The following is a 27,707-nucleotide window of genomic DNA, read 5'->3' as shown; positions in this document are numbered from 1 at the left end:
AACACATCTTTTAAGGAGAAGGTCATCTATGATGGGTCGAAATTAGTGTTCTAGTTCTTAACTATAACTACTTAGTTGCATGACCTCAGGTAATTAACCTTTCTTTGCTTCAGTTTTCTCATCTACAAAATGGGAAAGCTGAATTTAATGGTCTCTAAGGTTTCTTTTGGTCCAAAAGTTTTCGAATAGGACACTCCGTTTTCAACAGGAAGTCATTCTAGTTTACAAATCAATCATGGGTTTACTCGCTGTCTGGTCAATAAATATTGTTCTTCATTTAACAATTATTGAATATCTGCTGTTTAAGAACTTGGAAAACAAAAATATGAATAAAGCATAGTCTATGCTCTTAAAATGCTATCAATTTATTAAGAAAGTCAGAAGTGTCTTAATTAGTTCCCCTACAAGGGAAAAAAGATGGATATGCTTTAATAGAAACACAAATGAAATGTTTACATCCCAACAATGCCACACCATCTCCCCTTATTTAAACAAATCATGTGGTTTTAATCTCCCCTTACCTTTGAAGACTCAAAGGCTATTCCCAGTCTCCCTTATCTGTTTAGGATAATCCCTTGCAGTCTTCTAAACTCTGTTGAGGTATCAATGTTGAGGTCAACATTGTGATATCTTTCCTGAATCCCACTTTATTTCCTTCCATTTCTTTGTTCTATAAATATATTTATGGAGGGTCTACCAAGTACCAGAGACTCTTCTAAGCTATGCAGATTCAGCAAGGAGTAAAACAAGGTCCTTCCTCTTGGTGAAGCTTTCATTCTAATGAAGGAAGACAGACAATGAACATATAAATGTACAGCTTTGTCAAGTTGTGATAAGGATTATAAAGAAGACTAAGCAGGATAGGGGGACCTAGAGCAGAGTGATGAAGAGGGATTAGGTGCAATTTTATAATAAGAGATCAGGGAAAGCTATTCTCATAACGTGACATAAGAATAGAGAGCTGAATGGAGGAAAGAAGTAAGCCCTTGTGGACTTCTGGGTGAAGCCCTATCTGACTGAGAGAATAGGAATTGCAAAGGCCCTGAAGCAGAAGTGTGCTTGGTGCATTCAAGGAACCCAAAATGAAATCGAATGGAGGGAGTAAGAAAGAGGATAGAGATGAGATCAGAGTTATTGGAAGGTGGGTAGAGCAGAGCTAATTACACCCTTCTAGACTCTATGCTGCTTCTATGGCATGTGTGTTTCACATCCTATGGTAATTACATCTACCTTCCTAGAACTCTTAACTAGATGAAGTCCTTCCTCAAACAGGGCATCTTCTTACATGCCACTTATTCATGAGATGGTGCCCAGCACTTAGATCTTGGCCTCTACTGACAGTAATGGAATGACAATTTTACAGTCTGCTTGGGAATATCTTAAGGCAGTCACTCATAGTCCTGTCTATTTATTATTCCATGAGTCTATAATGAACTTTGGTGCTTTTATGGAAGAACCAACTGCCTTCTGCCATGGATTGTCTTTCTCCTTTCGGCTACCTAAAATAAGCTTGTCTTTTAAGATGCTACTTAAACTGAACTGAAGAGTTGATGAATAATAACTGAGGCATCAGAATTGCCTTTACAGTGGAGGTAGCATTTCAGCTCAGCTTTGAAAATAAAGATTTTCACAAGCAGAGAAGCCCATAAATCACTAATAACCACTCATAAAAGGCCTCTTCCTTCCTTCCTTTTTATACTGAGTTCCTTGCCTGGATAAGCTTCTTTATCTCCCTACTCACCAGCAGAGTTTAAAGATAGGTAATTTGAAGACATGATATAAACTTAAGACCTCTTCAAACTACAATACTCTATATGTTATGATTATATTTGTTTTCCATCTTATCATTGTGTGTGTCTGTGTATGGGTGTGTGTGTGTGTGTGTGTGTGTGTGTGTGTGTGTGTGTGCAGTTTGTTGGTTCTTAGGAAAAAAAACCCCAAAATAACTAAGCATCAGTTTAAATATATCTCTCTTTGGGAAGTACTGAAAGGGATTGCTTAATAGATGATGATTAAAATGACGGCAAGAGGTAAAAATCAAATAAAAGTGCCTTGCTCAATATCTAGTAGATAGCAAGTACTCGTTAATGTGCTTTGCATGAATATGGCATTTAGGCCTGACTGTGTTATTCACTGCCAACTTTAGTTAAGTCCCTTAAATCTCAATGTTCTTCAGTTTCCTCATCAGTAAACTGATATATTAAAATATCAAATTACACCTGCATCCTGTAAAGCTAACAAAGCTAAAGTGAGGGTTCAAATGTCAATGCATGTGACAAGTTAGAGGCAAGATGGTGGTATGCTATGGTTTAGGCCTTTTGTCCTTTGAACAACCTGAATCACTGCAGATATGTAGAGTGCAGTTTGTTTCTTTCTAGATACTTCCTTTATAGGTACTTCAATGGGGAGTTAAGCACCAATTATCCATCTTCCTCTGCATTCTGACATATTTTAATACTAATTTTTATATTGCTATTTGTTTCTGGAAAATTGTGTCATCTCCTATTCAGCTCTATACTGTTGTGTAAACTGCACGCTCCTTAAGAATGAGAACAATTTTTTTTTATTTCTGTCTTCACCAGATAAGTGCTTAGTAAACCCTTAAGCCAAACATTGATCATCCATGTGGAGGGCTTAGAAATGAGGCAAAAGGAGATATGTTTGATTTTGTGAGGAATAATAATTGCTAATTATGCTGAGCAAAGAAGTACAAATCACATTGAAATAAAGTAAATCTGATTATCTTCAAGCATGCAATTTCAGCAGGAATTCTTTTGACTCCACCGTAATATCTGAGAGCAAGAAATGGATTTTTCCTGGATTCTCTTCTCTTTTCTGTCTACCTTGTCTCCCAAGGTCATTTCCTCCAGTCCCATGACTTTTAATACTGTCTATGTGATATATGTCACTGACAGCCAATGACTCCCAGTTTTGCTTCTGTAGTCTCAACTGGTCCTTGAGCTCACTCTGATGTTTCACTGATGCCTTCCTTGATATTGAGTAAGCATGTCAAACTTATGCCAAAAACAACCTGTGAGTTGCCCTCCCAAACCTCTCCTGTCCCACTGCCATACTCTCTTTATCAGTAATCATTATCCAACGTTGTTCCAGCCAAAACTCAACGAATTACCCTTGATTCCTCTCCTTCCCTTACGAATCCCTCTCATACCGAGGAAAACCTGTTAGCAAGGCCCATTAGTTCTTCCTGTAAAATATATCCCAAATCTAATTCCCTCCATCTCCATTGCCACACTGCATTTCGAGTAACACAAACCCTTCAATAGCTTCCTGTTACACAAAAAATCCAAACTTTCAGTACCCAAAAATGCAGTATACAATGATATAGACAATGGAATGTAATCCTGCCTTAGAAAGGAAGAAAATTCTGACTCATATGTTAGATGAACCTTGATGATATTATGCTAAGTGAAATAAGTCAGTCACAAAAAGACAAATACTGTATGATTTCATTTATATAAGATATCTAGAATAGTAAACTTATGGAAATAGAAAGTAGAATTGTGGTTGCCAGTGGGAAGGGGCAATGGGGAGTTCTTGTTTAATGGACATAAAGCTTCAGTTTTGCAAGATAAAACAGTTCTGGAGTCTGGTTTTACAACATTGTGCAAATAATTTACTGAACTGTATACTTAAAAATGGTTAAATGGTAAATTTTATGTATTTTGTCACAATTAAACAAATACATGTCCTGACTGAACTCAGTGCATTTATTCCCCAATCTGCTTCTCTTCTGGTTTTCTGAATCTCAGTGATCACTACTTAGCAGTCATCCAGCCAGGAAACTGGGTGTGAACCTGGAATCCTCCCTCTATCTCATTCTCTTTGTCAATCTTCGTAACATCTTTTTATATACCCCACTCTGTCTAGCCGCTTTGTTGGTATCCTTACCTGTTCTCACCCAGAGTTGTTTCTGTGACTGTTTTCTTTTCTTTTTTTTTTTTTATATGAAATTTATTGTCAAATTGTTTTCCATACAACACCCAGTGCTCATCCCAATGGGTGCCCTCCTCAATACCCATCACCTGCTGTGACTGTTTTCTAAATAATCTCCCTGTCCTAAATCTTATCACTCAAACTGTTTTCCATTTAGAATTCTTTCCCCCCTAAAACTCCAGATGTGAACAAATTATATCCACTCCTAACAACACTTTAACTGTACTCAATTGGCTGCTACTATTTAGAATCAAAAGTAAGACTCACTCTGATCTTGTCCCTTTTTTCTAGTTCCTAGCTCCTGTTTCAGCTTGGGCCTCTCTTCATACAATACACTCCAGCTATACAACACTGTGTGTATTTCCAGAGAATGTGTTGTATGGTTTCATGTCTCTATACCTTTGTCCATGCAGCCTCTGCTTGGGACTTCCAGGAATGCTCCTCCCTATCCTGTCCACCTGGTGAACACCTGGTTTTCTTTGCAGACAACTCAAAACTCATGTCTTATATGCAACTTCTTCTGACCACTTCCTTTTTTCCTTAATGCAATCAAAATTATTTTTCCTCTTTTGTAACTCTTATCCATTAAAAAAAATTGCTTCTGTAACTGTATTGCATTTGCTTTCTTTACATGTGGGGGTCTTTTTATTTCAGATTCTTTTGAAGGCAAGGCTGTGCCTTATTTCTATTTATATGATCAATGCTTAACACAGTGTCTCAAATATTGTACGTGTCCATTAAAAGTTCATTGACTATATCATTTATTATATGGATATGATTGAACATTTATTGATCATTTAATCAACATTTATTAAAAACATGTTATTTTCTTGCGTTGGATATACCAGGCCTTTAAGTGTATAATGTTGTAGGAAAACAAGATTGTTAAAAGTTACGTCATGATATGGCAAATATTTAGCAGAGGTGAAAATTCTTCATGGATCAAGGAATTTATTTCATTAACCATTGTGCCTTTGTTGCCTAGGTCAGTGATTATACCTAGTAAGTGCTTAACAAATAGTGATTGAATTGAACTGAACTTGTGTAACATTCTGGGCTCAATCTACTGACTTAATTGTGCATGCATACACTGTTCTAGGCAGGGATTAGCTGGGGAGAAATTGAGAAATCATGAAGGATTTGTGCCATTACAAGGAGTCTGGCTGTATCCTATAGGCAACTGGGCCAGACTTGGTAGGACCAGCTTAGTTCATTAGGAAGAAAACTGAATTGGAGGGAAAAGAGATATAAAACTGGGAAATGATGGGGGATCATCGCTAGTGTCCAGTTGAGTGGTGACGGTGGATTAAGCCGGTGATGCCAAGGATGGATGGGCCGAAGGGGCTGGATTCTAGGATTTTTGAAGCAAATCCAGATTTAGTGCCAATGAAATGAGGGAAAGAAGATGGAGAAAGTGAAAACGAGACCAGTAGGTTTCTTATGAGGCTTGAGCGCTATAATGTATGTGACAGCAATCTATTAACTACAAAAATTACACATCACTTGGTTGTTTTCATTTTCTATTGGCGGCTCTGAGTTTAGATGAGCAAACCTGCTTTTAGAGACGTGTAGAGGATCCAAGGAAAATGCCAAATTTCGGATTCGCTTTTATTATCCCAGAGATTTCTCAAGACGCAGGGAAAGGTAACCTGAGCCCAGAGGGAGAGGAGAAGAAAACAGTTTAGTGAGGCCCAGCCCTTCCGAATCACCCAGGAGCCACACAGCCCTGCCCTCTTCTCCCCAGCCCCCACCGTCCTTCCGCAAGTTCTCCGCGCCAGCCAATCACGCTCCGCTACGTCATCAATGTGCGCGGACACTGGACAAGTCAGAGGCAGCACCACGTGTACTGTGTTGACTGTCAAAGCCTTCAGGAGCCCAATTCCCGGAAGCTGTGAGTTCTGAAAGAAGTTTCTGCACTCGAGCGCCCGGAGTCTGCGAGCCCCCAACCATGAGCGCCCCGGCCGTGCTGTCCTTTACCCAGCAAGGCTGGGAGCAGGTGCTGGCCAAAGTGAAACGGGCTTTGGTCTACCTGGACGCCGCCTGCGCCGAGAGCCTGCACTGGGGCTGCGGATCCACGCGGCTTCTGGAGGCGGTGGGAGGTCCTGAGTGTCACCTGCGGGAGTTCGAGCCCGCCGCAGTTGGTGGTGGAGCCAAGCAGCCTAAGGCGGTGTTTGTGTTGAGCTGCCTGCTGAAAGGCCGGACCGTGGAGACCCTACGGGATATCATCTGTCGCAGTCACTTCCAGTACTGTGTGGTGGTCACAGCCGTGAACCACGCTGTCCACCTCACCGCTAATCACGTGCCGGCGGCTGCAGCGGCCGAGCTGGAAGGGCAGCAGCCGGTGTTCGAGCAACTGGAGGAGAAGCTGTGTGAGTGGATGGGCAATATGAACTACACCGCCGAGGTGCTGCACGTCCCGTTGTTGCTCGCCCCTGTGGCTCCCCACCTTGCCTTGACTCCAGCCTTTGCTTCCCTTTTTCCACTGCTCCCCCAGGATGTGCATCTCCTTAACAGTGCCCGACCGGACAAGAGGAGACTAGGAAGCCTGAGTGAGGTGGATGCCACGGCCCTGACCCCTGAGCTGTTTCTGCAGATCAGGTGCCTGGTGTCAGGCCTCAGTTCTCTGTGTGAGCATTTGGGGGTGCGGGAGGAGTGTTTTGCCGTAGGTTCCCTCAGTCGGATCATCGCTGCAGATCTGGCTAATTATGCCCCTGCCAAGAACAGGAGGAAGACTGCCACAGGCAGGGCATCAGTGGTCTTTGTGGACAGAACTCTGGATCTCACGGGTAAGTGGGGTTGCTGTGGGTCTTCCTAACCACTCTCCAAAGTTTTGGGACTTTCACTGATTCAGTATATGCTTTATTGACCTCTTACTATATGTCAAGTTGAGGATACAAAGATCAACTAGATGGGTACAGCTCCTGATCCTACAGAGTTTGTCATCTAGAGGGGAATACACACAAGCAAATTAGCAATTACAGTAGTCAATTTGTTAAACGCTGTAACGGGTAAATACATCTTTAACATGCACTGCTTTGTTAAACGCAACTACATCTAGCTAAAGATACTGGGGACATGGAATTATGCTGACATGGAGGAGAACTGTACACCTGGGAACTTTTTAGAAATGTGCAGATGCCAGTATTCACAGTAATGCTTCATAAGACGGCTCTAATTTGTGGGAGAGATGTTGACAGATGAACCAGTGCAAGAGAAACTGTACAATACATGAAATTATCACAGTTTAGTTTTAGGTCTCTTTAAATGAGTGGTAATAAACACTTAAATATCTTGAGATTAAATGCAATTGTATTTAATTGAATATCTTGAGATTAAATGCAATTGTATTTAATTGAATATCTTGAGATTAAATACAGTTGAGACCAACCACAATTGTAGAAAATATTTTCAAATGTTCATTGATTGATTCTTAGCTCTCATTCTATTGAAGATTCGATTGTATTTAATTGGATATCTTGAGATTAAATACAGTTGAGACTAACCACAATTGTAGAAAATATTTTCAAATGTTCATTGATTGATTCTTAGCTCTCATTCTATTGAAGATTTGGTAGGTCATCTCAAATTTTAATAATGTATCAATCATTTATATGTGTAGAGAACAAATGTAACCCTTAAAACAGATGAAGAGAAAACACTTTCTGATAGTGACATGTGCATATTTTCAAAGGTCAACTTTATGATTCTCTAATTAGGTAGATGTAATGTTACTAGTAGTATAGTCTGGCCACACCCAAATTCAGGGAGAATGATCAGGAAACTGACCTTGGCAAGCATTCTTCTGAGTAGATCGGAAAAACAGTGGAATGAAGTTGTAAAAACCACAATAGCTGTATTTGAGTCTTTGACCTTGTAAGATTAATTTTCAGATCATAAAATAGAAAGTAGCTAAATGAGAATACTGAGATGTCAGCTTAATTATGTGACCAGAAAAAACAGGTGTCTAGTCTGTCAGTGCGATTTAAGTATAACTGTAACCGCCCAGAACTCTTACAAGGATTAAAAAGCACCTGAGGAGTTTATGTTTGTTGAATTTTTGAGCGTGTGGTGTATACTGTTTATACTTCTATTTCCTTACGCCCCAAATAGGACAGATCGTTTCACGATGAACTGTCATATAGTTTTGTGCCCCTCCCCCACTGTTCTGACTTCAGTTAGGCAAACTTTAGTGTCCTGGCTGTCCAGCATCATAGCGACAGTTCTGTTAAGTCTTAGGCATCTCTTTCTTGTATATGACTCTTGAAAATATAAGCCATCAGAAAACTTCCATGCATTCCCATCACCAAATGTGGCACATCTGCACCCACATATTTTTCTTTCTTTACTTTGTATTAAAAAGAGAGGTACTGTCTCTGCTGCTATCTAATGACAACTTCTTCACCTTTGCAGACTAGGTCCTTTCCCTTTTCACTTCTCTCAAAGATTTACCTCTGTTACGTACCCTCCCCTATTCCTAGATCATCATTAAAAAAAAATCTTTTCTACTGGATTTTTCCGGTCAACGTACAAACAGAATGTAGCATCTTTTTTCTCAGCCCCTCATGGTCCTCCAACTTGTTTTATTTCTTGCTCCATTTTACAGCAAACTTGAAAGAGTTGTCTGTACTTGCTGTCTCTACAATCATCTGCTCCAATTTTCCCTTGAGTCCCCTTCAGTTAGGCTCCTTCCCCTCTAATTGCTCCCCCCCCCCAGTACTTCCCAGCAATTTCAAATCTCCAACAAGATCACTAATGGCCTCCATACTGCCAAATCCAATGTTCAATTATCAGGATTCATTTTACTCCCTCTCAAAGCAGCATTTGACACAGCGGAGTAGAGGACGCAGAGAGTTAAAAATATAAAAAAATATTAAGACATACAAAAGATACACGGATAATATAGTTTATTGTGTAATCCCCATGAATATGGAAATCTGACATGCCATTTGCTTGCTGACCATCTTCCCACAGCCTTCCATCACACCCTCTGTCAAATCCAAATTCTTTACCATTGTTTTCAAGGCCATTACAAGACCTGCCTGCGCATACCTCTCCTACCTCCTCTCTCATTGATCTCCCTTCACACATTAGTCTCCCACCTCACTGGCTACCTGGCCATCCCTCAACATGCCAAGTATGTCCCAGCCTCAGGGCCTTTGAAGTTAGTTCTTCTGCAGCTCAGCTTGGAATGTTCTTCCTTCACGTATCTACGTGGCTTTCTTGCTGACTTTTTGGAATCTCTGCTCAGATTTCTGCTTCTCAGGCAAGGCTTCCCTGACCACCTTTTTCTAGCTACTCTGTAACCCTAATTGGGATTAGTTTGTTCTTGTGGTCCTAGTAATTTATAAATTAACATCTTTTTATTTTTATTTTTAATTTTTTTAAATGTTTATTTATTTTTGACAGAGAAAGAGAGACTGTGCATGAGTGGGGGAGGGGCAGAGAGACAGGGGTAGACACAGAATCCGAAGCAGGCTCCAGGCTCTGAGCTGTCAGCACAGAGCCTGATGCGAGGCTCGAATTCACAGACCGCGAGATGATGACCTGAGCCAAAGTCGGACGCTTAACCGACTGAGCCACCCAGGCGCCCCCAAATTAGTCTTTTTAATGGATACCTTTTCAATAATCACTCAAATTGTCTTCCGGATGAACAGATTAATGATTGATTTGTATCAAAGATGTTTCAACATACTCTTATGACCTCCTGTTGGAAATATTCCAGACTGATTTTCAGTTGGTACGTAGCTGTGTTGTCAAACCTGTTTTTTAAACATTAAAATTCTGTACTAGTGAGGAGAGAGAAATCCTCTACTTTTTGGGACTGCAAGTCCCCCACTACTGTTGCCCAGTAGAGAAGAGTGATAGGACCTAGGAGAGTGTGGGAGTGTTGGTGTGGAGACAGCTGGTCCCCCAGAGCTGCTGAGGGTACTGAGACAGCGAGGGGTGGTGGCAGTGATGGCTGTGGGAATGCAACACTTGCCCTCCTCCAAGGTGGTCCCAAACTGAATGGGGTGGTAGGTGGATGGTATTGGTGGCATTATTGTTAGCATGGATGCTCTCTGTCGTTGGTCCAGTCTCTATGGTGTCCAGGAACATACCTGATCACCATGCTCAAATTTTTTCCTGATCTGTCTGGGATGTAACAAGAATAAGGACCTGGGAGTCATGACAATACATTTAATGGAGAAGCTATTACAAGAGTTTGGTGTGGATTCTTACATCAGATTGTGACTTAGATTGGTGCTTTGTTTATCCAGTAATATCTGCAGCATATAAAAGATTACACCAGGGACACCTGGGTGGCTCAGTCGGTTAGGTGTCTGACTTTGGCTCAGGTCATGATCTCGCAGTTTGATGAGTTCAAGCCCCACGTTGGGTTCTGTGCTGACAGCTCAGGGCCTGGAGCCTGCTTCAGATTCCATGTCTCCCTCTCTCTGCCCCTACCCCACTCACGCTCTCTCTCTGTCTCAAAAATAAGTGAACATTAAAAACATTTTTTTTTAAAAGATGATACCAACAATTTCTAAAAATCAAAAGATGATTGGAAATTGTTGGAATGAGTTGAATACTTTGAGTTTCAATTTAAATTACTTGACAGCAGTTTTAATATAGGGATCAAAAGGAAATACATTTTTCAGGGTTTGATTTAGGTGTTAATTTTCATGTACATGTATTTTTTATTAGTTGTTTAATATTTTGGATAACATCCTTGACAATTTACCATTAGAAAATTTATATGCTTATATACCTTCTTAGAATAAATTAGCACTACCAAAAATAACCTCCAATAATTCATAAATACCTGTCATTCTTAACATCTTGCTTACAGTACAGATAAATTTCTTTCTCATCTCTTGTCATCACCTTTGTGGAGAGTAATACTAATTTGCCTAATAGTTGGTATAAACATTTATTGAAGGCCTACTACGTGCCGGTTATTTTTCCAGGTATAGGGAAACAGTGATAAACAAGATAGACAATTTCCTTACTCTCCTGAAGTAGTTAATAAACTCTCCACTGTAGAAACACTGAAATGCAGTAGAAATACAGAAAATTTGTTGTAATTATTTGAGAAGCAAATGGCTGCTGATGTCTGTTTGCTATGATTTTGGCTTACTTTTGCCATGTCTAGACCACCCGGAAGCCTGGGTCCCTACAGAGTGTGTCAGGCATGTTTGCACAGGGCATCTAAGTACAACATTCTATGGACTGTTCTGGCTTCCAGTTTGTTTCAAAGGAGAATTAAAAAGGTGGATGTGATTTATGAATCCCTAAAAGGTTTGAGTCTGTTTCCTTTCCATTCTTTTGTGGTTCTTAAGACTGACTAGAGTGCTTTGCTGATAATCTTCAAGTTCAAAATCGAAAGACAGGAGGTGGCAGTAAATCTGGGATTTACATTTCCTCTCCTGGTTCAATTCTTCTAAATTTTAGTTTCATGTAAACTTTTAAAATACATCCATTCGATTAAAGATTTACTTCCAATTCAAAGCGTGGCTCTTATTCCTCGGATTATGATACACTGATGCATTTATATTTGTTTTAAGATGTATATATTATTGGGGCACCTGGGTGGCTCAGTCGGTTAAGCGGCCGACTTCGGCTCACGTCACGATCTCGCGGTCCGTGAGTTCGAGCCCCGCGTTGGGCTCTGTACTGACAGCTCAGAGCCTGGAGCCTGTTTCAGATTCTGTGTCTCCCTCTCTCTCTGCCCCTCCCCTGTTCATGCTCTATCTCTCTCTGTCTCAAAAATAAATAAACGTTAAAAAAAAAATTAAAAAAAAAAGATGTATATATTATTTGTTAAAGTATTGAAATTTGAGACTGTTAACAGCTAACATTTGAGAGCATATTACTTTTCTCACCACTCTGCATATCTCAGCTCCTTTGATTTTCACAATAGTTGTTTGAGGTATTATAATTATCCCCACTTTGCAAATGAGGAAACAGAGAACTTGAGGAGTCATGTAACTTGCCCAAGATCACACAGTTAGTAAGTGGCTGTCAGGATTTGAACCTTGACAGTTAACTGCAGAGCCTGTGCTCATAACCCATCTCATATTCGTTACTACAGAGAAAAGTTTGGAAACTCTTGTGCTAGATAGTAGAGATGCTGCTGAGAGGGTATCCAGCTAGCAGCTTCAGAGACTGAACACAGTTGTTGGGCTCCGATCCTGCCATCGTGTTCAGAAAAGCGATTTATTCTTTCTTCCCCCAATCTGATTTCCCACAAAATACAAAATAATTGGCGAATATTTTAGAGTTCAGAGGATATGGTTTAAAATAAAACACAAGTGTGAGGTATGATTGAGAAGACTTAGAAGACTGATGATGTTGCTGGTGTTAAATGCACCTCAGTATAATAACGTCAAGTTCTGGCTTAAGTGGCTTAGTTGCTGTTTGCTCTTCATTGACCTTTGAGGGTTTTCTCATTTGTGAACAGGGTAAAATGGTGACCTTGAAGTGCTGTTGGAAGGATATGAAATCATTCATTCAATATATAACTAATATAGTGGGTAAGATTAAAAAGTGATAGGATTTCCATTTTGCATAGCATAGCTGGAGAAGGCCTTTCTGAGGATGTGACATTTGAGCAGAGATGGAAAGAAGAGGAGAAGCAAGCTGTGTGGCTGTCTTGTTGTAGAACATAAAGACCCACTGGCAGGTGCAAAGGATCTGAGGTGGGAATATGTTTGACATGTTTGAAGAACAGTAGGAGGTCAGTGTGGATCCCTTCAGCTTGTCCTGCAAACACGGAAGGCTTGTGGTAGGAGATGAAGTTGGAGAGATCGGCAGAAGGAATGCACCATAGGGCAGAGTAAGGACTTAGTGTAAAAGCCAAAGTATGATAGGAGAATTGGGGAGTTTCGAACTACGATGTGACATGATCAGACTTATGTCATACGGGATCATAAACGGAAGGAGTGAGGGGATTGAGGTAGAGCCTCAATATAAGGCTGCTGCTACTGCTCCCTAGGTTGTATAATAGGCATGAGTGGTTAGGTAGGGTGGTCTTAGCTCTGCCTCTTCCTAGTCGTAGGTCCTTGGGCAAGTGCCCAACTTCTAGGTCTCAGTTTCCTGATCTGTAAAATGAAGATACCCACTCAGGGTCATTGAGAGGGTAAAATAAGTTAACACATCTATCTCCTAAAACAGTGCCTGGTATATATTGGGCAGTGGAAAATGTTTCTTACTTTTAATAATTAATGATATGCATTTAAAATGACTTAAGTTTTATTACTTCAAATATGTGTTTTCTCCCTAAGGCTAAGAACATGAATACAAGAATGAGTTGTCACACATGTAACCCAGAAGAATTCTCTTACCTGACCTCTCACCTGCTACTAAAGGACATGAGAGTTGGTAAGAGCTAGCCATTTGTCAGGAGCTGCATTCTGTCATACCTAGAGAAAAAAACAAAAAGCAGAATAAGTGAGGGGCGCCTGGGTGGCTCAGTCAGTTAAGCGTCCGACTTTGGCTCAGGTCATGATCTCGCGGTTCATGAGTTCGAGCCCCGCATTGGGCTCCGTTCTCACAGCTTGGAGCCTGGAGCCTGCTTTGGATTCTGTGTCTCCCTCTCTCTCTGCTCCTCCCCTTCTTGCACTCTGTCTCTGTCTCTCTCTCACAAATAAATAAACGTTAAAAAAAAAAAGCAGAATAAGTGAGATTTCTATGATGATTCTGCCACATCGCTACAATTTTGGTCACTTAGCAAAGTGTAAAGAATGGTATGGATGATACCTGTTCATTTCATAAATGCTTGTTTAGCAATTTTTATGTGCAGCTTCTGTGCTAGGTGATAGTGACATAAAGCCTCACTACTCAGTATGTCCTGGGGACTTAAAGCCTTAGCTTAACTGAAGCTAATTAAATATGCAGAATCTCAGGCCTCAGCCCACACTTATGAATCAGAATCTGTATTTTAACAGGATCTTTAGGTGATTTGAAAGTGCAGTAAAGTTTGAGAAGTGCTAATGGAAAGATCAGTCAAAGCTATTGTCCATGAGAGACTGAGAACCAAATGAAAATGCCCAAAGCTCAGCAAGTTTAGAGTGAATGACATGTGCCTTCATAAGGTTTAGGTACAAAATTCTCCTTTAAGGGGTCACAATTTCTAGGTCAGTGGTTCTCAATCTGGTTTCACCTTCGAACCACCCCAGAAAGTCTGATTTTTAAAAATGGGTCTTTATAAGAGACTCTTAAAAACAGAATAAACTGAGGGTTGATGGGGGGTGGGAGGGAGGGGAGGGTGGGTGAGGGGTATTGAGGAGAGCACCTGTTGGGATGAGCCCTGGGTGTTGTATGGAAACCAATTTGACAATAAATTTCATATTTAAAAAAAATAAAAATGGGTCTGGTGGGCAGGCTAGAATCAGAATTCTTTTAAAAGCTCCCCACATGTGCAAAGACATAAGAAGGGGCATAGGTTGTTCTGGGAATCCTTTTTGGATCATTTTTTATTAGGGCTTAAGGTGCATGAAGGTTGGGATGAATGAAGGAGTGGTAAAAGATGAGAAAGGGTGATGGGGATAATGAGGAAGGAGGTTAGGGCCATTTTCCAAAAGCCTTAAATTTAATGCTCAGTGAGGAGTCGTAAGAAATTTTTAGGCAGGCAAAGTACAGGCACACATTTCCTGTTGAATGAGTTTTCTGGTGGACATTGTCGGGGATGGATCTATTGATTCCAAAGTGGGAACTGAGAGGTGAGTCAGACTCTGATGGGGTGAGTTTTTTGTTGCTGTTGTTTTGCTTGCTTTTTTTCTAGTCCAGTTTATTAAAGCATAGTTTACATATAGTAATATTCATCAGTTTTAGTGTGTAGTGTTGTCAACAACAGACAGTCGTGAAACCAACACCCACAATCAAGACATTTTGGAGATTGATCAGAAGACCATTATAACATCTTAGGTGAGAAATGATGTGACTTTAAACTGAGTCAATAATGGAAAGAATGAAGAAAGGAGTCATTAAGTATTTAAATGAGAGAATTATCAGCGTGGTGGCTGATATAATGGAGAGGATTAAGAGAAGATATGCCAAGTTTTCTAGCCTGGGCAGTTGCAGAATCCATTCACTGCGATAGGGAAGGTAGGAGAGGATTCAAGTTAGGGGCAGTATAATGAATGTTATGTGATTCTCTTATCTAAGATTTCTGTGTGGGGAAAGGTATTTATTGAATAAACTTGTATATATACTGCCTTATGATTATCCTACCCCCAACCCCTTCCCCGGCAAAATCCTACCTGATAGTATGGAATCCTTGAGTGGGCTTTTGACGGGTATGCAGTATCTAATACACACCCTTTGTACTCGATTTGACTGATGTGAGACGGCCATAGGTAGTGTTAAAAAACAGTGGTGCCAGTAATACTTGTAATAGTAGTATTAGAGATCTGATAACCTAACACCGCTTTCCCCATCCAGATTGTGAGTCAACTGAATATGGGATAAGAAGTTGCCAGATGGAGGTGAAAATACTTGTTTTATTATGGATACAGTAAACATTAAGGAATGCGGCTTCTTATGTCTATGGACAAGTGACTTCCTAATACTGAATCCCAGAATTGAAAGGTTTACCCACACAACAGCAGGACTGAACCAGAGCGAGTCTTTTTCCTTCTTCCCAAGGGCAGAGCCCATCCTAGGAGTAGCAAGTAGAACAGAACCGGAGAGTCCAGGGGAAAAGTGATTGACTAAAGGACGTAAAGCAATTTTGGGAGTCTTACGCGAATTGTTGTCCTTCTACGTAGAAGGGAACGTTAGGAGTAATACATATATTGTTCTTACAAGACAGAACTATAATAAAATACTGAAACATCTCAAAATAATGAAAGAGAGTCACAGATTCTTGAGAAGGAATGATGGGCAATCAGCAAGGAAGTGAGTCTTTGAATATACTAATTCAAAGCGTCCAGTAACTCTATCTCAACCCAAAGGGACAATATGCACAACCTCAAAATATTCTGTTTGTGAGTATGTTAGAAAATGCTATTCTTGCATTTCTATCTTTTTAGCCTCAGTACAGTGTGACTAAACTCTTGTGAGGGCTCGTATATGTATGTGTATGTGTATATGTATATGTATACATATATATATTTTATTTTAATTCCAGTATCATTAACATACAGTGTAAATGAGGACGTCTAAATTCTTGCTTCTCACTTTATTCTGTTTGAGTAGAGGCGAGTGAAGATGTTACCTGCCTTATGATAATGATACTAGCATATACATTCACATATGATCCACAGAATAATGCAGGATTGGTATTTTTCTGGTGCTGTTACCTAAACGAGTTTAGCCCTTGAAGCAATTGACTTAACATAGGATTTCAAGTCTTGAGGTTTGAAGATATTTAGGTGTCAGTTGGACCAACTCTGAGTTTATAGCTTGGTAAGATAGTACCACATTTATGGAAGTTGCCTCAGATTACACAGGGAACTAGTGGACTGTGGGACTACTAGAACCCATGCCTCCAATTTCTTTTTCCTACACGCACCCTGGAAAAGATGGCATTGGGAAATAAAACACTCTGTGGCTATACTAGACCACATTGCCGTTGGCCAAAATAACTGGGTTCTGGTTGATTTCCATTCTTCAGCTTTTTAAATCATATTTTTTAATTTCTGTAATAAAGGAAAAATTAAGTTCTCTGAAAATTTAACTGTGATACAAGTCTTTCCATTTTATTCATTTCATAAAAGAAGAATCTGAAGTTATTGTGACATTGAGAGGCCCTGAATTCTTAGTCTTTTTTGGGTCATATAAATAGCACTAGTTAAATGTAAAAAATGAATCTTGAACCAGAGAACTGAAGCCAGAGATGGAAGAAATTGTATTCAGAAGAGCAGGACAATTGCTTGAAAGCCCATACCTGCTTTATCTGTCATTATCAAGTATGCTAGATATACATATCCTTTTGACTAAATCTAAGAAGCTGAGTGATTATGTCTGTGTAAATTTAACATTTTATTAATTCTCTGATATAATAGTAGAAACAGTAACTGATAGAATGTAAATTATTTTTCCGGTTAGGTAAGTCTCATGTGCTCCTTCTAGAAAATATTAGGAAAAAATGATGTTTAGGTACAGTTTATATTAACCAAAATATCCTACTATCCAAAGATAACCTTGTTAAAATGTTGGGGTGTGCGTGTGTGCGTGTGTGTGTGTGTGTGTGTGTGTGTAACAACATATTTTTTATTCTTTTTACAATAGGAACGTATATTCACCATGGGAAGTTTAGAGGCTATAATTAGAAGAAAATAAAAATCATAATTTGAGAACTGCTTCAATATATATACCATAATTGTAAAAAAAATTCTATTCTATTCCTTTACTTTTTCTTATTTTTAAATGTTTTATCTATTTATTTTGAGAGAGAGAGAGAGAGAGAGAGAGCATACAAGTGGGGAAGAGGCAGAGAGAAAGGGAGAGAGAGAATCCCAAGCAGTCTAGGTGTTATCATCCCAGGCCCAATTTGGGACCTGATCTCACAAACCAAACCATGAGATCATGCCCTGAGCCAAAATCAAGAGTCAGATGCTTAACCCATTGAGCCACCCAGGCATCCCTCCCTCCTTTGAATGTTTAAGATGTTAAGACATAATAATTTTAAGCGTATGAATGATACTTTGGCTCTGTAGAAATAACTATCAGGTTTAAAACTTGAGGAAAAATAAGTATGTTGTATTGTGACTTCTCATATTTGGAGAGTTTCAAGAGGGATGGATTAGTTAACAATTTGCAGAGGGTTTAATGTAAAACTTAACAAAGACCCCTGAGTTTGGCGTAGGGGAGGAGTGAGAAGCAGCCAGACTGTAGAGGCTTAAGAAATTGGGGAAGAATGGCAGCATATGTATACCACTTGTGCGTGCCATGTGTCAACAAATAGCAGTTGAAAAATAAGAATAGCTTGGTGCAGGGTTCAGATTTGGGGCACCAAGTTCAAAGAAATACTATTTTAATGATGAGTGGATATTTTCAAAAATTTTTAGTGAGTGATGAGGGAACTAGTGGAGAGAGAAATTCATGATGCTATGAGGTAATCCTAGTATCTCCATTCCAGACTTAAAGATATAATTCACTTAATGACCTCTGACCCCCATTTGGATCTCAGGACATTTATACTCACTAGGCATTCATTCAGCAAGAATTTATTATTAAAAAAAATTTTTTTTAATGTTTATTCATTTTTTTTTTAGAGAGAGACAGAGTGTGAGTGTGGGAGGGGCAGACAGAGAGGGAGACCCTGAATCTGAAGCAGGCTCCAGGCTCTGAGTTGTCAGCACAGAACCCGATGTGGGGCTTGAACCCATGAACTGTGAGATCATGACCTGAGCCAAAGTCGGACGCTTAACCGACTGAGTCACCCAGGTGGCCCTCAGCAAGAATTAAGTGAGCAGCTTGTAAGTCTGAGTGCTAAGGGGACAACCATAAACCTAGATGGCATAAATAAGATATGGTTCCTTCTAAGCCTAATAAATGAATATTCTACAGATGGTACAAGACCTCTTTCCTCTTTACCATTAGAAGTCACCTTAGAAGCACTCATGTTGGCTCTGTCTTAAGTCATTTTTATGGACCTGTTTTTGTTGTTGTTTTTGTTGTTAATAGTGTGGTTTTGGTGGTTTCTGCCTCTTGAGTTTGAATTCTTGCTCTGTATCTTGCAAGTTACATATTCCTGAGCAAGTTACTTAAGCTAAATCTTCTACTCTGTACATGAGCATAATACCCATCTATTAGAGTTATTGTAAGAATTAAGTGGATAATAAATGTATGGTATGAAACCTAATACCTGGTTCATCACAGGCTCTCAGTAAATATTAGCTATTGTGATGAAGATGGTGGTAATGGTGACGAGGATTCCTTGGATTCTTGATTTGTTGTTTTCTACCTAGTTCTGTCCAATTAATGTGATGTGGCAAGAAGAACAGATAGAGGTAGAGACAGAGAGACATTAGGAAACAAGAAGTTGACTGATTTAGAACGGGTGGGATCAAAACAAGACTTGCCAAGTCCTACCCCTTGTTGGAAGGAGGTCACCCAACCAATGATGGCTTTTGGAAAGATAACTTGGTTTCATGGAAAAAATATTACACTGTCTCATTAGTCTTGAATTTCAATTTGAGGTCCTCAGTTATTTGTTATTGAAAGAGTTAATGGATGTGAAGTACCTAGAACCGTGTGTTGTACGCAGAAAGCACTTTACAAATGCTTGTATCGTTACAAACTGTTATCATTCATTCATTTAGTTTTCCCGTGATCTAAGAAATATTTAGCGAGAGCCTGCTAGCTGCCACGTTGCCTGCTAGACATGCTGGGTACAGGGTGAACTAGATAAAGAGTTGCCATTATGAAGATAAGGTTCTGGCAGAGGGGAGATTTGCTATTCTTGGTCAGGTCTCTAAGCCCTCTGCGTTGTGAAGTTTTCATCAGTAACATAAAGTTTGGCTCTAAAATCTTACAATAGTATCATCCAATGACACTATTTTCTTGGCTGAATATATGCTGATTATTTATTTATATATTAAATACCTATTGATACCTACTGTATATCGGCACTGTGCTAGCTGCTAGGAATATAGTAGTAGCCAGAGAAGACACAGTACCTGCCCTCATGGAGCCTTAAGTCCAAAACACAAGGCATGGGTTGACTAGGTAATTGTGAGCTTGATTAGTCTTATGGAGGGCAAAATGCTAGGCTTGTGATTTATGTGACAGAAAGCATATATATGTATGTGTGTATATATATGTGTGCGTGTGTGTGTGTGTGTGTTATTGATGGAAGGGCCATTATAGAGCATTAATACAGCTTTTTTTGAGTTTTGTGAGTTTATGTTCTCCATTTTGTGAGTTTATATTTTTGTGAGTTTATATTTTGTTGTCTGCTTAAACAGGAGCAACTGGACATCATGGAGACAACTTGGTAGAGAAGATCATTTCAGTGCTTCCCCAGCTCCCGGGCCACACCAACGATGTGATGGTTAACATGGTAGAGCTTACGGCACTCCAGAATGAAGACAAGAGTCAGAGTATGGTTGCGCCAGGCTGTCTTGCACAACCCAAGTAAGATAAACAGGGATTGTTGTTTGTTTGTTTGTTTGTTTGTTTTCCCTCATCCTTCTCTCTCTTCCCCTTTCTTTTTCGCTGAGACCAACTGTTTTTGTAGGAAGGAAACAATGAAGAATTGGACTGGTTGAAAAACTCATAGCGGATAGCCTTGAGAAAAAAGCATTTTTTCCTCTAACCTTGAAATAACCATATCCATTAAACAACACTAAGGCAAAAACTATGGAGGTATCATTTACAGAGGTGTCATTTGGATATAACTGAAGTTTGTTCTGAGGATAGGTTAAGTGAATCAATTTGTACATCTCCATTCCACAGGCAGTTTCACTTGGAAATGAGTCCAGCCTTACTCAATTTCTTTTTCCCAGTGGACTTTTTCACAGGACTCGATAATAGCCCACAAAGCTGTGAAACGGCGCCATGTTTACGCATGTCAACAATATGCTCTCGGACATCAATGACAGAAGTTTCTACTCCTGTGTATGTTTTTCACATGCTGAGAGAAATCAGTAATAGAAGATGGTGTACTTTATGTTATGCAGCGTTTCAAAAACAAAAAAAAACATTTCTCTAGAAACATGACAATCAAAGGTTAACAGTAGTTTTACCTCCTCTACTTTGACCTTCAATAATTCCTATGAGAAAAAAAAAAAGGTACTAGAAGGTGAAAAAGTGTCTGCGAATCTGTTTCCCTTATTTCTCTGTTTTTAATATTTTTAAAAAAGAGGATCTTGTGCATTATTGTTTGAAATCTTAACAGTAACAGATACATTTGGAATTTCCTATCATATCTGGAATTAATTTTCAGCTCCTGAAGTTTTCAGCTTTTTTTTTTTTTTTTTAGATAATTAATAACATTTATTGGATGCCTGGTGTGTATAGGCTAGTGTGGGAAAAAACAGAAAGTTCTATACCCTGCCTTTTTGTATACTTAAAAAACATAGGCCACATGCCTGCTTTGGCAGTGCGTATACTAACACGTAAGCCTGTGGGCTTGCAGCTATATAAATCCAGAAGAAATTGTGATTGGAAATGTTTTTAGCTGGTCATAGGGCCTATTCAAAAGTTGCTCATTAAGAACTTACTATGAGCCTTGTCTGAAGTAAGTAATAGGAATAACATAAAATAACATAAAATATCATCCTTGCCTTTAGGGGATACGTTCCTTGTTGGGGTAGTCATTTTTTTTTTTTTAATTTTTTTTTTTTACGTTTATTTATTTTTGAGATAGAGAGAGACAGCATGAACGGGGGAGGGGCAGAGAGAGAGGGAGACACAGAATCGGAAGCAGGCTCCAGGCTCTGAGCCATCAGCCCAGAGCCTGACGCGGGGCTCAAACTCGCGGACCGCGAGATCGTGACCTGAGCTGAAGTCGGACGCTCAACCAACTGAGCCACCCAGGCGCCCCGTTGGGGTAGTCATTTTTACACACAGGCTCAATTAAAAAAAAAAAAACAATAGAAATTATGTGAACTCAAGACTCAGGTGTCTGTTACAGACTGTAAATACTACCAAGTATTTGTAGATCCACACGGATCTTTGTAGATCCATGTGGACCTTGTGGAAGTGGTTTAGTTTGACTTAATTATGTCTTGAAGAATTTAGAGAAAGAGAAGGGCTAACGTGAGCATAGGTTCAGGAACGACAACGGTCAGGGCCTGATGTGGGTGTGAGGAAGGCAGACAGTGTCAGCGGACCACCAGTGCCATCAGCATTAATATTTTCCAGGACTTACCATGCGCCAAGTGCACTTCTGGGTATTTTGGGAAGTCATTTAGCTTTTATAATAACCTAGTGAGGTCGGTGTTGTTATTTCCCCATTTTACAAGTAAGGAAATAGAGGCAAAGAGACCTTGAGTAACATCATTAGCAGGAGGTGGAGCTAGAATTTTGAGCCCAGAATGTTTGGCTTCAGAGCCACAGTCTTGACATCTGGGCTGCCTATGCAGGGGCCAGAGAGGAGCTAGGCTCACGAGTAGATTTAAAGAGACAGAAACAAAAATCAAGTTACTTGATGATTTAATTTGGAGAGTCCTATTCATTCAACATAGCAGTTACACTAAGAATATAATCCATTTTGGCTAATTTGAGCAGAAAAGGAGTTGCAGGGGGTCTAGAACTTGGAAAAAGCCTCTTCAGTGCCTTGACATCAGAGAGACTGACCTTTAACTGTTTTGTCATGAGTCATTCTGTTTAAGATTCAGATTCCAAGGGAAAAGGTGAGATTGACCTCCCTTGGACCTTGTGCCCACCCCTTGCTCAGCGCGGGACTGGGAGCGGTTCACACTGGCTGAGAATTATGCCAACATTGTATGTGGCACGGTGGAAGGGTCGTTCTTCAAAGGAAAATGGAAACATTTATCGAAAGAAGGGGAAAGGGCTATAGGCTAGCAGAAGCAGTAGATGCCGTTGAATATTAATAGCACACACTTATATGGGACTTCCTGGGTAACAGGCATTGTTCTGATCCCTTTATATGTAGCGACTGTCTAATTCTCACAGCCTCTCTGGAGGTGGGTTCTACTACCATCCCCTTTTACAGATTAGGAACATCCTAGGGTGACACACGCAGTTAGAAGTGGTGGGGACTATATTGGAACCCCAGCAGTCCAGCTCTGAAGTCAGTGCTTGCCATTACCCTGTGCTGCCTCCACAGAAGCCTAAAATAACTACAAAAAGATCAAGTGAGCAGCCCAGAGAAGTTTGCGAGGAAAGAGAAGAGGCGAATCCATCATTAATGAGCAGGAAGAAATCAAATTTCTGACAAGTGTCATAGGACAAACGTAAGAATCTCTTAGATCTGAAAGTTATGTTGTGATTACGGACAATTTATTTACCCTTGACTCCTCGGCACTCATTCTATCTCAAGCTTAGTCCAAGGCTTAGACCAAACCAGTCTTAGAACCCCATTTCCCTTGCTGAGAAATGGGGAGGTGGCAAGAGAGAAAGTCTTCTTAGGGCTTCTCGGTCAGGTTTCTTTGCTTCTGATAAGAGACTCGAGAAAGAGACATGCTTTCCCCTCCTCCTCCCACTCCTCCCCCAACTCCTAGGACTCTGATGTAAGTCCTGAAACTGTTGAGGCATTCTGCTGACAACCTGAAGTTGACGCTAACACGTGGAAGGTGGCGTGACCCCAATGTTGCCGAGAAAAGCAGGGATGGGATGCCGTGTCTGGACTTCATATTATGTAGGAGAGTGTACTTCCTTATTGTTTATGCCAAATTGAGTCTCTGTTTTCTGTAACTTGCAACCAAAGGCATCCTGACTGATGTATTTTTTTGGACCTCATTATTTCATCTATAAAATGATGGTGTTGGCCTAAATGACTTCCAAGCCTCTTGGTTTTAAAGCGTTTTTAAAAAAACATTTATTTATTTTTGAGAGAGAAAGAGAACCAGGGAGGGGCAGAGAGAGAGGGGGACAGAGGATTCAAAGCAGGCTTTCTACTTACAGCAGAGAGCGCGACACAGGTCTCGAACTCATGAACCATGAGATCATGACCTCAGCCAAAGTTGGACGCTTAACCAACTAAGGCTCTTGGCTTTAAAATAAAAATGGTTCCAGAGGAAGATGGCGGTGTAGGAGGATGCTGGGCTCACTGTGTTCTGCTGATCACTTAGATTCCACCCACACCTGCCTAAATAACCCAGAAAACCACCAGAAGACTAGCAGAACAGATTCTCTGGAGCCAAGCATAGACGAGAAGCCCACGGAAGAGGGTAGGAATGGCGGAGAGGCGGTGCACGCTACATGGACTGGCGGGATGGAGCCGGGGCAGAGGGGCAGCCCACTGGCAAAGCAGAGCCCCTGAGTCTGGCTGGCAAAAGCAGAGGGGCCGGATGGAGTGTGTTCAGACAGCAAGCGGGACTTAACATCTGGAAGGTTATAAGTTAACAGCTCTGCTCGGAGAGCGGGAGGGCTGGAGGACAACCAGAGGGAGAGTTGTTGAGCCCCAGACAGCGACAGAGCTCAGCTTGGCGGGGAACAAAGGCGCTCGCCAGCGCCATCTCCCTCGCCCATCCCCCAGCCAAAATCCCAAAAGGAACCAGTTCCTGCCAGGTAACTTGCTTGCACCGCGCAAACACCCAACGCTGTGCTTCTGCAGATCCACCCTCCAGATCTGACTCCCTCCCGGTGCCACAGGGCCCCTCCCGAAGTGGATCTCCAAGGGAAAAGCGAGCTGAGCCTGCCCCTCCTGCCCCTGTGCACCTTGCCGATCCACCCCAGCTAATATGCCAGATCCCCAGCACCACAAGCCTGGCAGTGTGCAAGTAGCCCAGACGGGCCACGCCACCCCACAGTGAATCCCGCTCTTAGGAGAGGGGAAGAGAAGGTACACACCAGTCTGACTGTGGCCCCAGCGGTGGGCTGGGGGCAGACATCAGGTCTGACTGCGGCCCCACCCACCAACCCAAGTTATTCAAGACAGCACAGGGGGAGTGCCCTGCAGTTCTGCACCACTCCAGGGACTATCCAAAATGACGAAACGAAGAATTCCCCTCAAAAGAATCTCCAGGAAATAACGACAGCTAACGAACTGATCAAAAAGGATTTAAACAATATAGCAGAAAGTGAATTTAGAATAATAGTCATAAAATTAATCGCTGGGCTTGAAAACAGTATAGAGGACAGCAGAGAATCTATTGCTACAGAGATCAAGGGACTAAGGAACAGCCAGGAGGAGCTAAAAAATGCTATAAATGAGCTGCAAAATAAAATGGAGACAACCACAGCTCGGATTGAAGAGGCAGAGGAGAGAATAGGTGAACTAGAAGATAAAATTATGGAAAAAGAGGAAGCTGAGAAAAAGAGAGATAAAAAAATCCAGGAGTATAGGGGAAAGTTAGAGAACTAAGTGATGCACTAAAGAGAAATAATCTACGCATAATTAGTATTCCACAGGAGGAAGAGAGAGGGAAAGGTGCTGAATGTGTACTTGAAGAAATAATAGCTGAGAACTTCCCTGATCTGGGGAAGGAAAAAGGCATTGAAATCCAAGAGGCACAGAGAACTCCCTTCGGATGTAACTTGAATCGATTGTCTGCACGACATATCATAGTGAAACTGGCAAAATACAAGGATAAAGAGAAAATTCTGAAAGCAGCTAGAGATAAACGTGCTCTAACATATAAAGGGAGACCAATAAGTCTCGTGATGGATCTCTCTACTGAAACTTGGCAGGCCAGAAAGGAATGGCAGGAAATCTTCAATGTGATGAACAGAAAAAAATATGCAGCTGAGAATCCTTTATCCAGCAAATCTGTCATTTAGAATAGAAGGAGACATAAAGGTCTTCCCAAACAAACAAAAACTGAAGGAATTCATCACCACTAAACCAGGCCTACAAGAGATCCTAAGGGGGATCCTGTGAGACAAAGTACCAGAGACATCGCTACAAGCATAAAACATACAGACATCACAATGACTCTAAACCCATATCTTTCTATAATAACACTGAATGTAAATGGACTAAATGCGCCAACCAAAAGACATAGGGTATCAGAATGGATAAAAAAACAAGACCCATCTATTTGCTGTCTACAAGAGACTCATTTTAGACCTGAGGACACCTTCAGACTGAAAGTGAGGGGATGGAGAACTATTTATCATGCTACTGGAAGTCAAAAGAGAGCTGGAGTAGCCATACTTATATCAGACAAACTAGACTTTAAATTAAAGGCTGTAACAAGAGATGAAGAAGGGCATTATATAATAATTACAGGGTCTATCCATCAAGAAGAACTAACAATTATAAATGTCTATGTGCCGAATACAGGAGCCCCCAAATATATTAAACAATTACAAACATAAGCAACCTTATTGATAAGAATGTGGTCATTGCAGGGGACTTTAACACCCCACTCACAGCAATGGATAGATCATCTAGACACACGGTCAATAAAGAAACAAGGGGCCTGAATGATAGATTGGATCAGATGGACTTGACAGATATATTTAGAACTCTGCATCCCAAAGCAACAGAATATACTTTCTTTTCGAGTGCACATGGAACGTTCTCCAAGATAGATCACATTCTGGGTCACAAAACAGCCCTTCATAAGTATACAAGAATTGAGATCATACCATGCATACTTTCAGACCACAATGCTATGAAGCTTGAAATCAACCACAGGAAAAAGTCTGGAAAATCTCCAAAAGCATGGAGGTTAAAGAACACCATACTAAAGAATGAATGGGTCACCCAGGTCAATTAGAGAAGAAATTAAAAAATATATGGAAACAAATGAAAATGAAAATACAACAATCCGAACGCTTTGGGATGCAGCAAAGGCAGTCCTGAGAGGAAAATACATTGCAGTCCAGGCCTATCTCAAGAAACAAGAAAAATCCCAAATACAAAATCTAACAGCACATCTAAAGGAAATAGAAGCAGAACAGCAAAGACTGCCTAAACCCAGCAGAAGAAGAGAAATAATAAAGATTAGAGGAGAAATAAACAATATAGAAACCAAAAAAACTGTAGAGCAGATCAACGAAACAAAGAGTTGGTTTTTTGAAAAAATAAACAAAATTGATAAATCTCTAGCCAGGCTTCTCAAAAAGAAAAGGGAGATGACCCAAATAGATAAAATCATGAATGAAAATGGAATGATTACAACCAATCCCTCAGAGATACAAGCAATTATCAGGGAATACTATGAAAAACTATGTGCCAACAAACTGGACAACCTGGAAGAAATGGACAAATTGCTAAACACCCACACTCTTCCAAAAGTCAATCAGGAGGAAATAGAAAGCTTGAACAGACCCATAACCAGTGAAGAAATTGAATCGGTTATCAAAAATCTCCCAACAAATAAGAATCCAGCACCAGATGGCTTCCCAGGGGAGTTCTACCAGACGTTTAAAGCAAAGATAATACCTACCCTTCTCAAGCTATTCCAAGAAATAGAAAGGGAAGGAAAACTTCCAGACTCATTCTATGAAGCCAGTATTACTTTGACTCCTAAACCAGACAGAGACCCAGTAAAAAAAGAGAACTACAGGCCAATATCCCTGATGAATATGGATGCAAAAATTCTCAATAAGATACTAGCAAATCGAATTCAATGGCATATAAAAAGAATTATTCACCATGATCAAGCGGGATTCATTCCTGGGTTGCAGGGCTGGTTCAATATTTGCAAATCAATCAACGTGATACATCACATTAATAAAAGAAAAGATAAGAACCATATGATCCTGTCAATCGATGCAGAAAAGGCCTTTGACAAAATTCAGCAACCTTTCTTAACAAAAACCCTCGAGAAAGTCAGGATAGAAGGAACATACTTAAAGATCATACAAGCCTTTTATGAAAAGCCCACAGCTAACATCATCCTCAATGGGGAAAAACTGAGAGCTTTTTCCCTGAGATCAGGAACACGCCAGGGAGGTCCACTCTCACCGCTGTTGTTTAACATAGTGTTGGAAGTTCTAGCATCAGCAATCAGACAACAAAAGGAAATCAAAGGCATCAAAATTGGCAAAGATGAAATTAAGCTTTCACTTTTTGCAGATGACATGATATTAACATGGAAAATCCAATAGACTCCACCAAAAGTCTGCTAGAAATGATACATGAATTCAGCAAAGTCACAGGATACAAAATCAATGTATAGAAATCAGTTGCATTCTTATACACTAATAATGAAGCAGGAGAAAGACAAATAAAGAAACTGATCCCA

General features: G+C 40.4%; 1 protein-coding gene across 2 annotated transcripts in view; it reads left to right on the top strand.

Annotated features, from left to right (window-relative positions):
* The first annotated feature begins 5,762 nt into the window (after window positions 1-5,762).
* SCFD2 (sec1 family domain containing 2) overlaps window positions 5,763-27,707 on the top strand; it is a 399,921-nt gene continuing 377,976 nt past the window's right edge. Inside the window, exons 1-2 of one of the 2 annotated variants that reach the window (XM_060655043.3) lie at window positions 5,763-6,740; window positions 19,848-20,016. In XM_060655043.3, coding sequence (XP_060511026.2) covers window positions 5,903-6,740; window positions 19,848-20,016 — 1,007 coding nt within the window. In that variant the 5' untranslated portion in view covers window positions 5,763-5,902. The remainder of the gene's footprint in view (window positions 6,741-19,847; window positions 20,017-27,707) is intronic. The other variant, XM_060655042.3, reaches the window with a different exon arrangement.

Source organism: Panthera onca, chromosome B1 (assembly GCF_046562875.1).
Source record: "Panthera onca isolate mPanOnc1 chromosome B1, mPanOnc1 haplotype 2, whole genome shotgun sequence".
NCBI classification, from domain to species: Eukaryota; Metazoa; Chordata; class Mammalia; order Carnivora; family Felidae; genus Panthera; species Panthera onca.
This window is presented reverse-complemented; position numbering and strand designations above follow the sequence as displayed.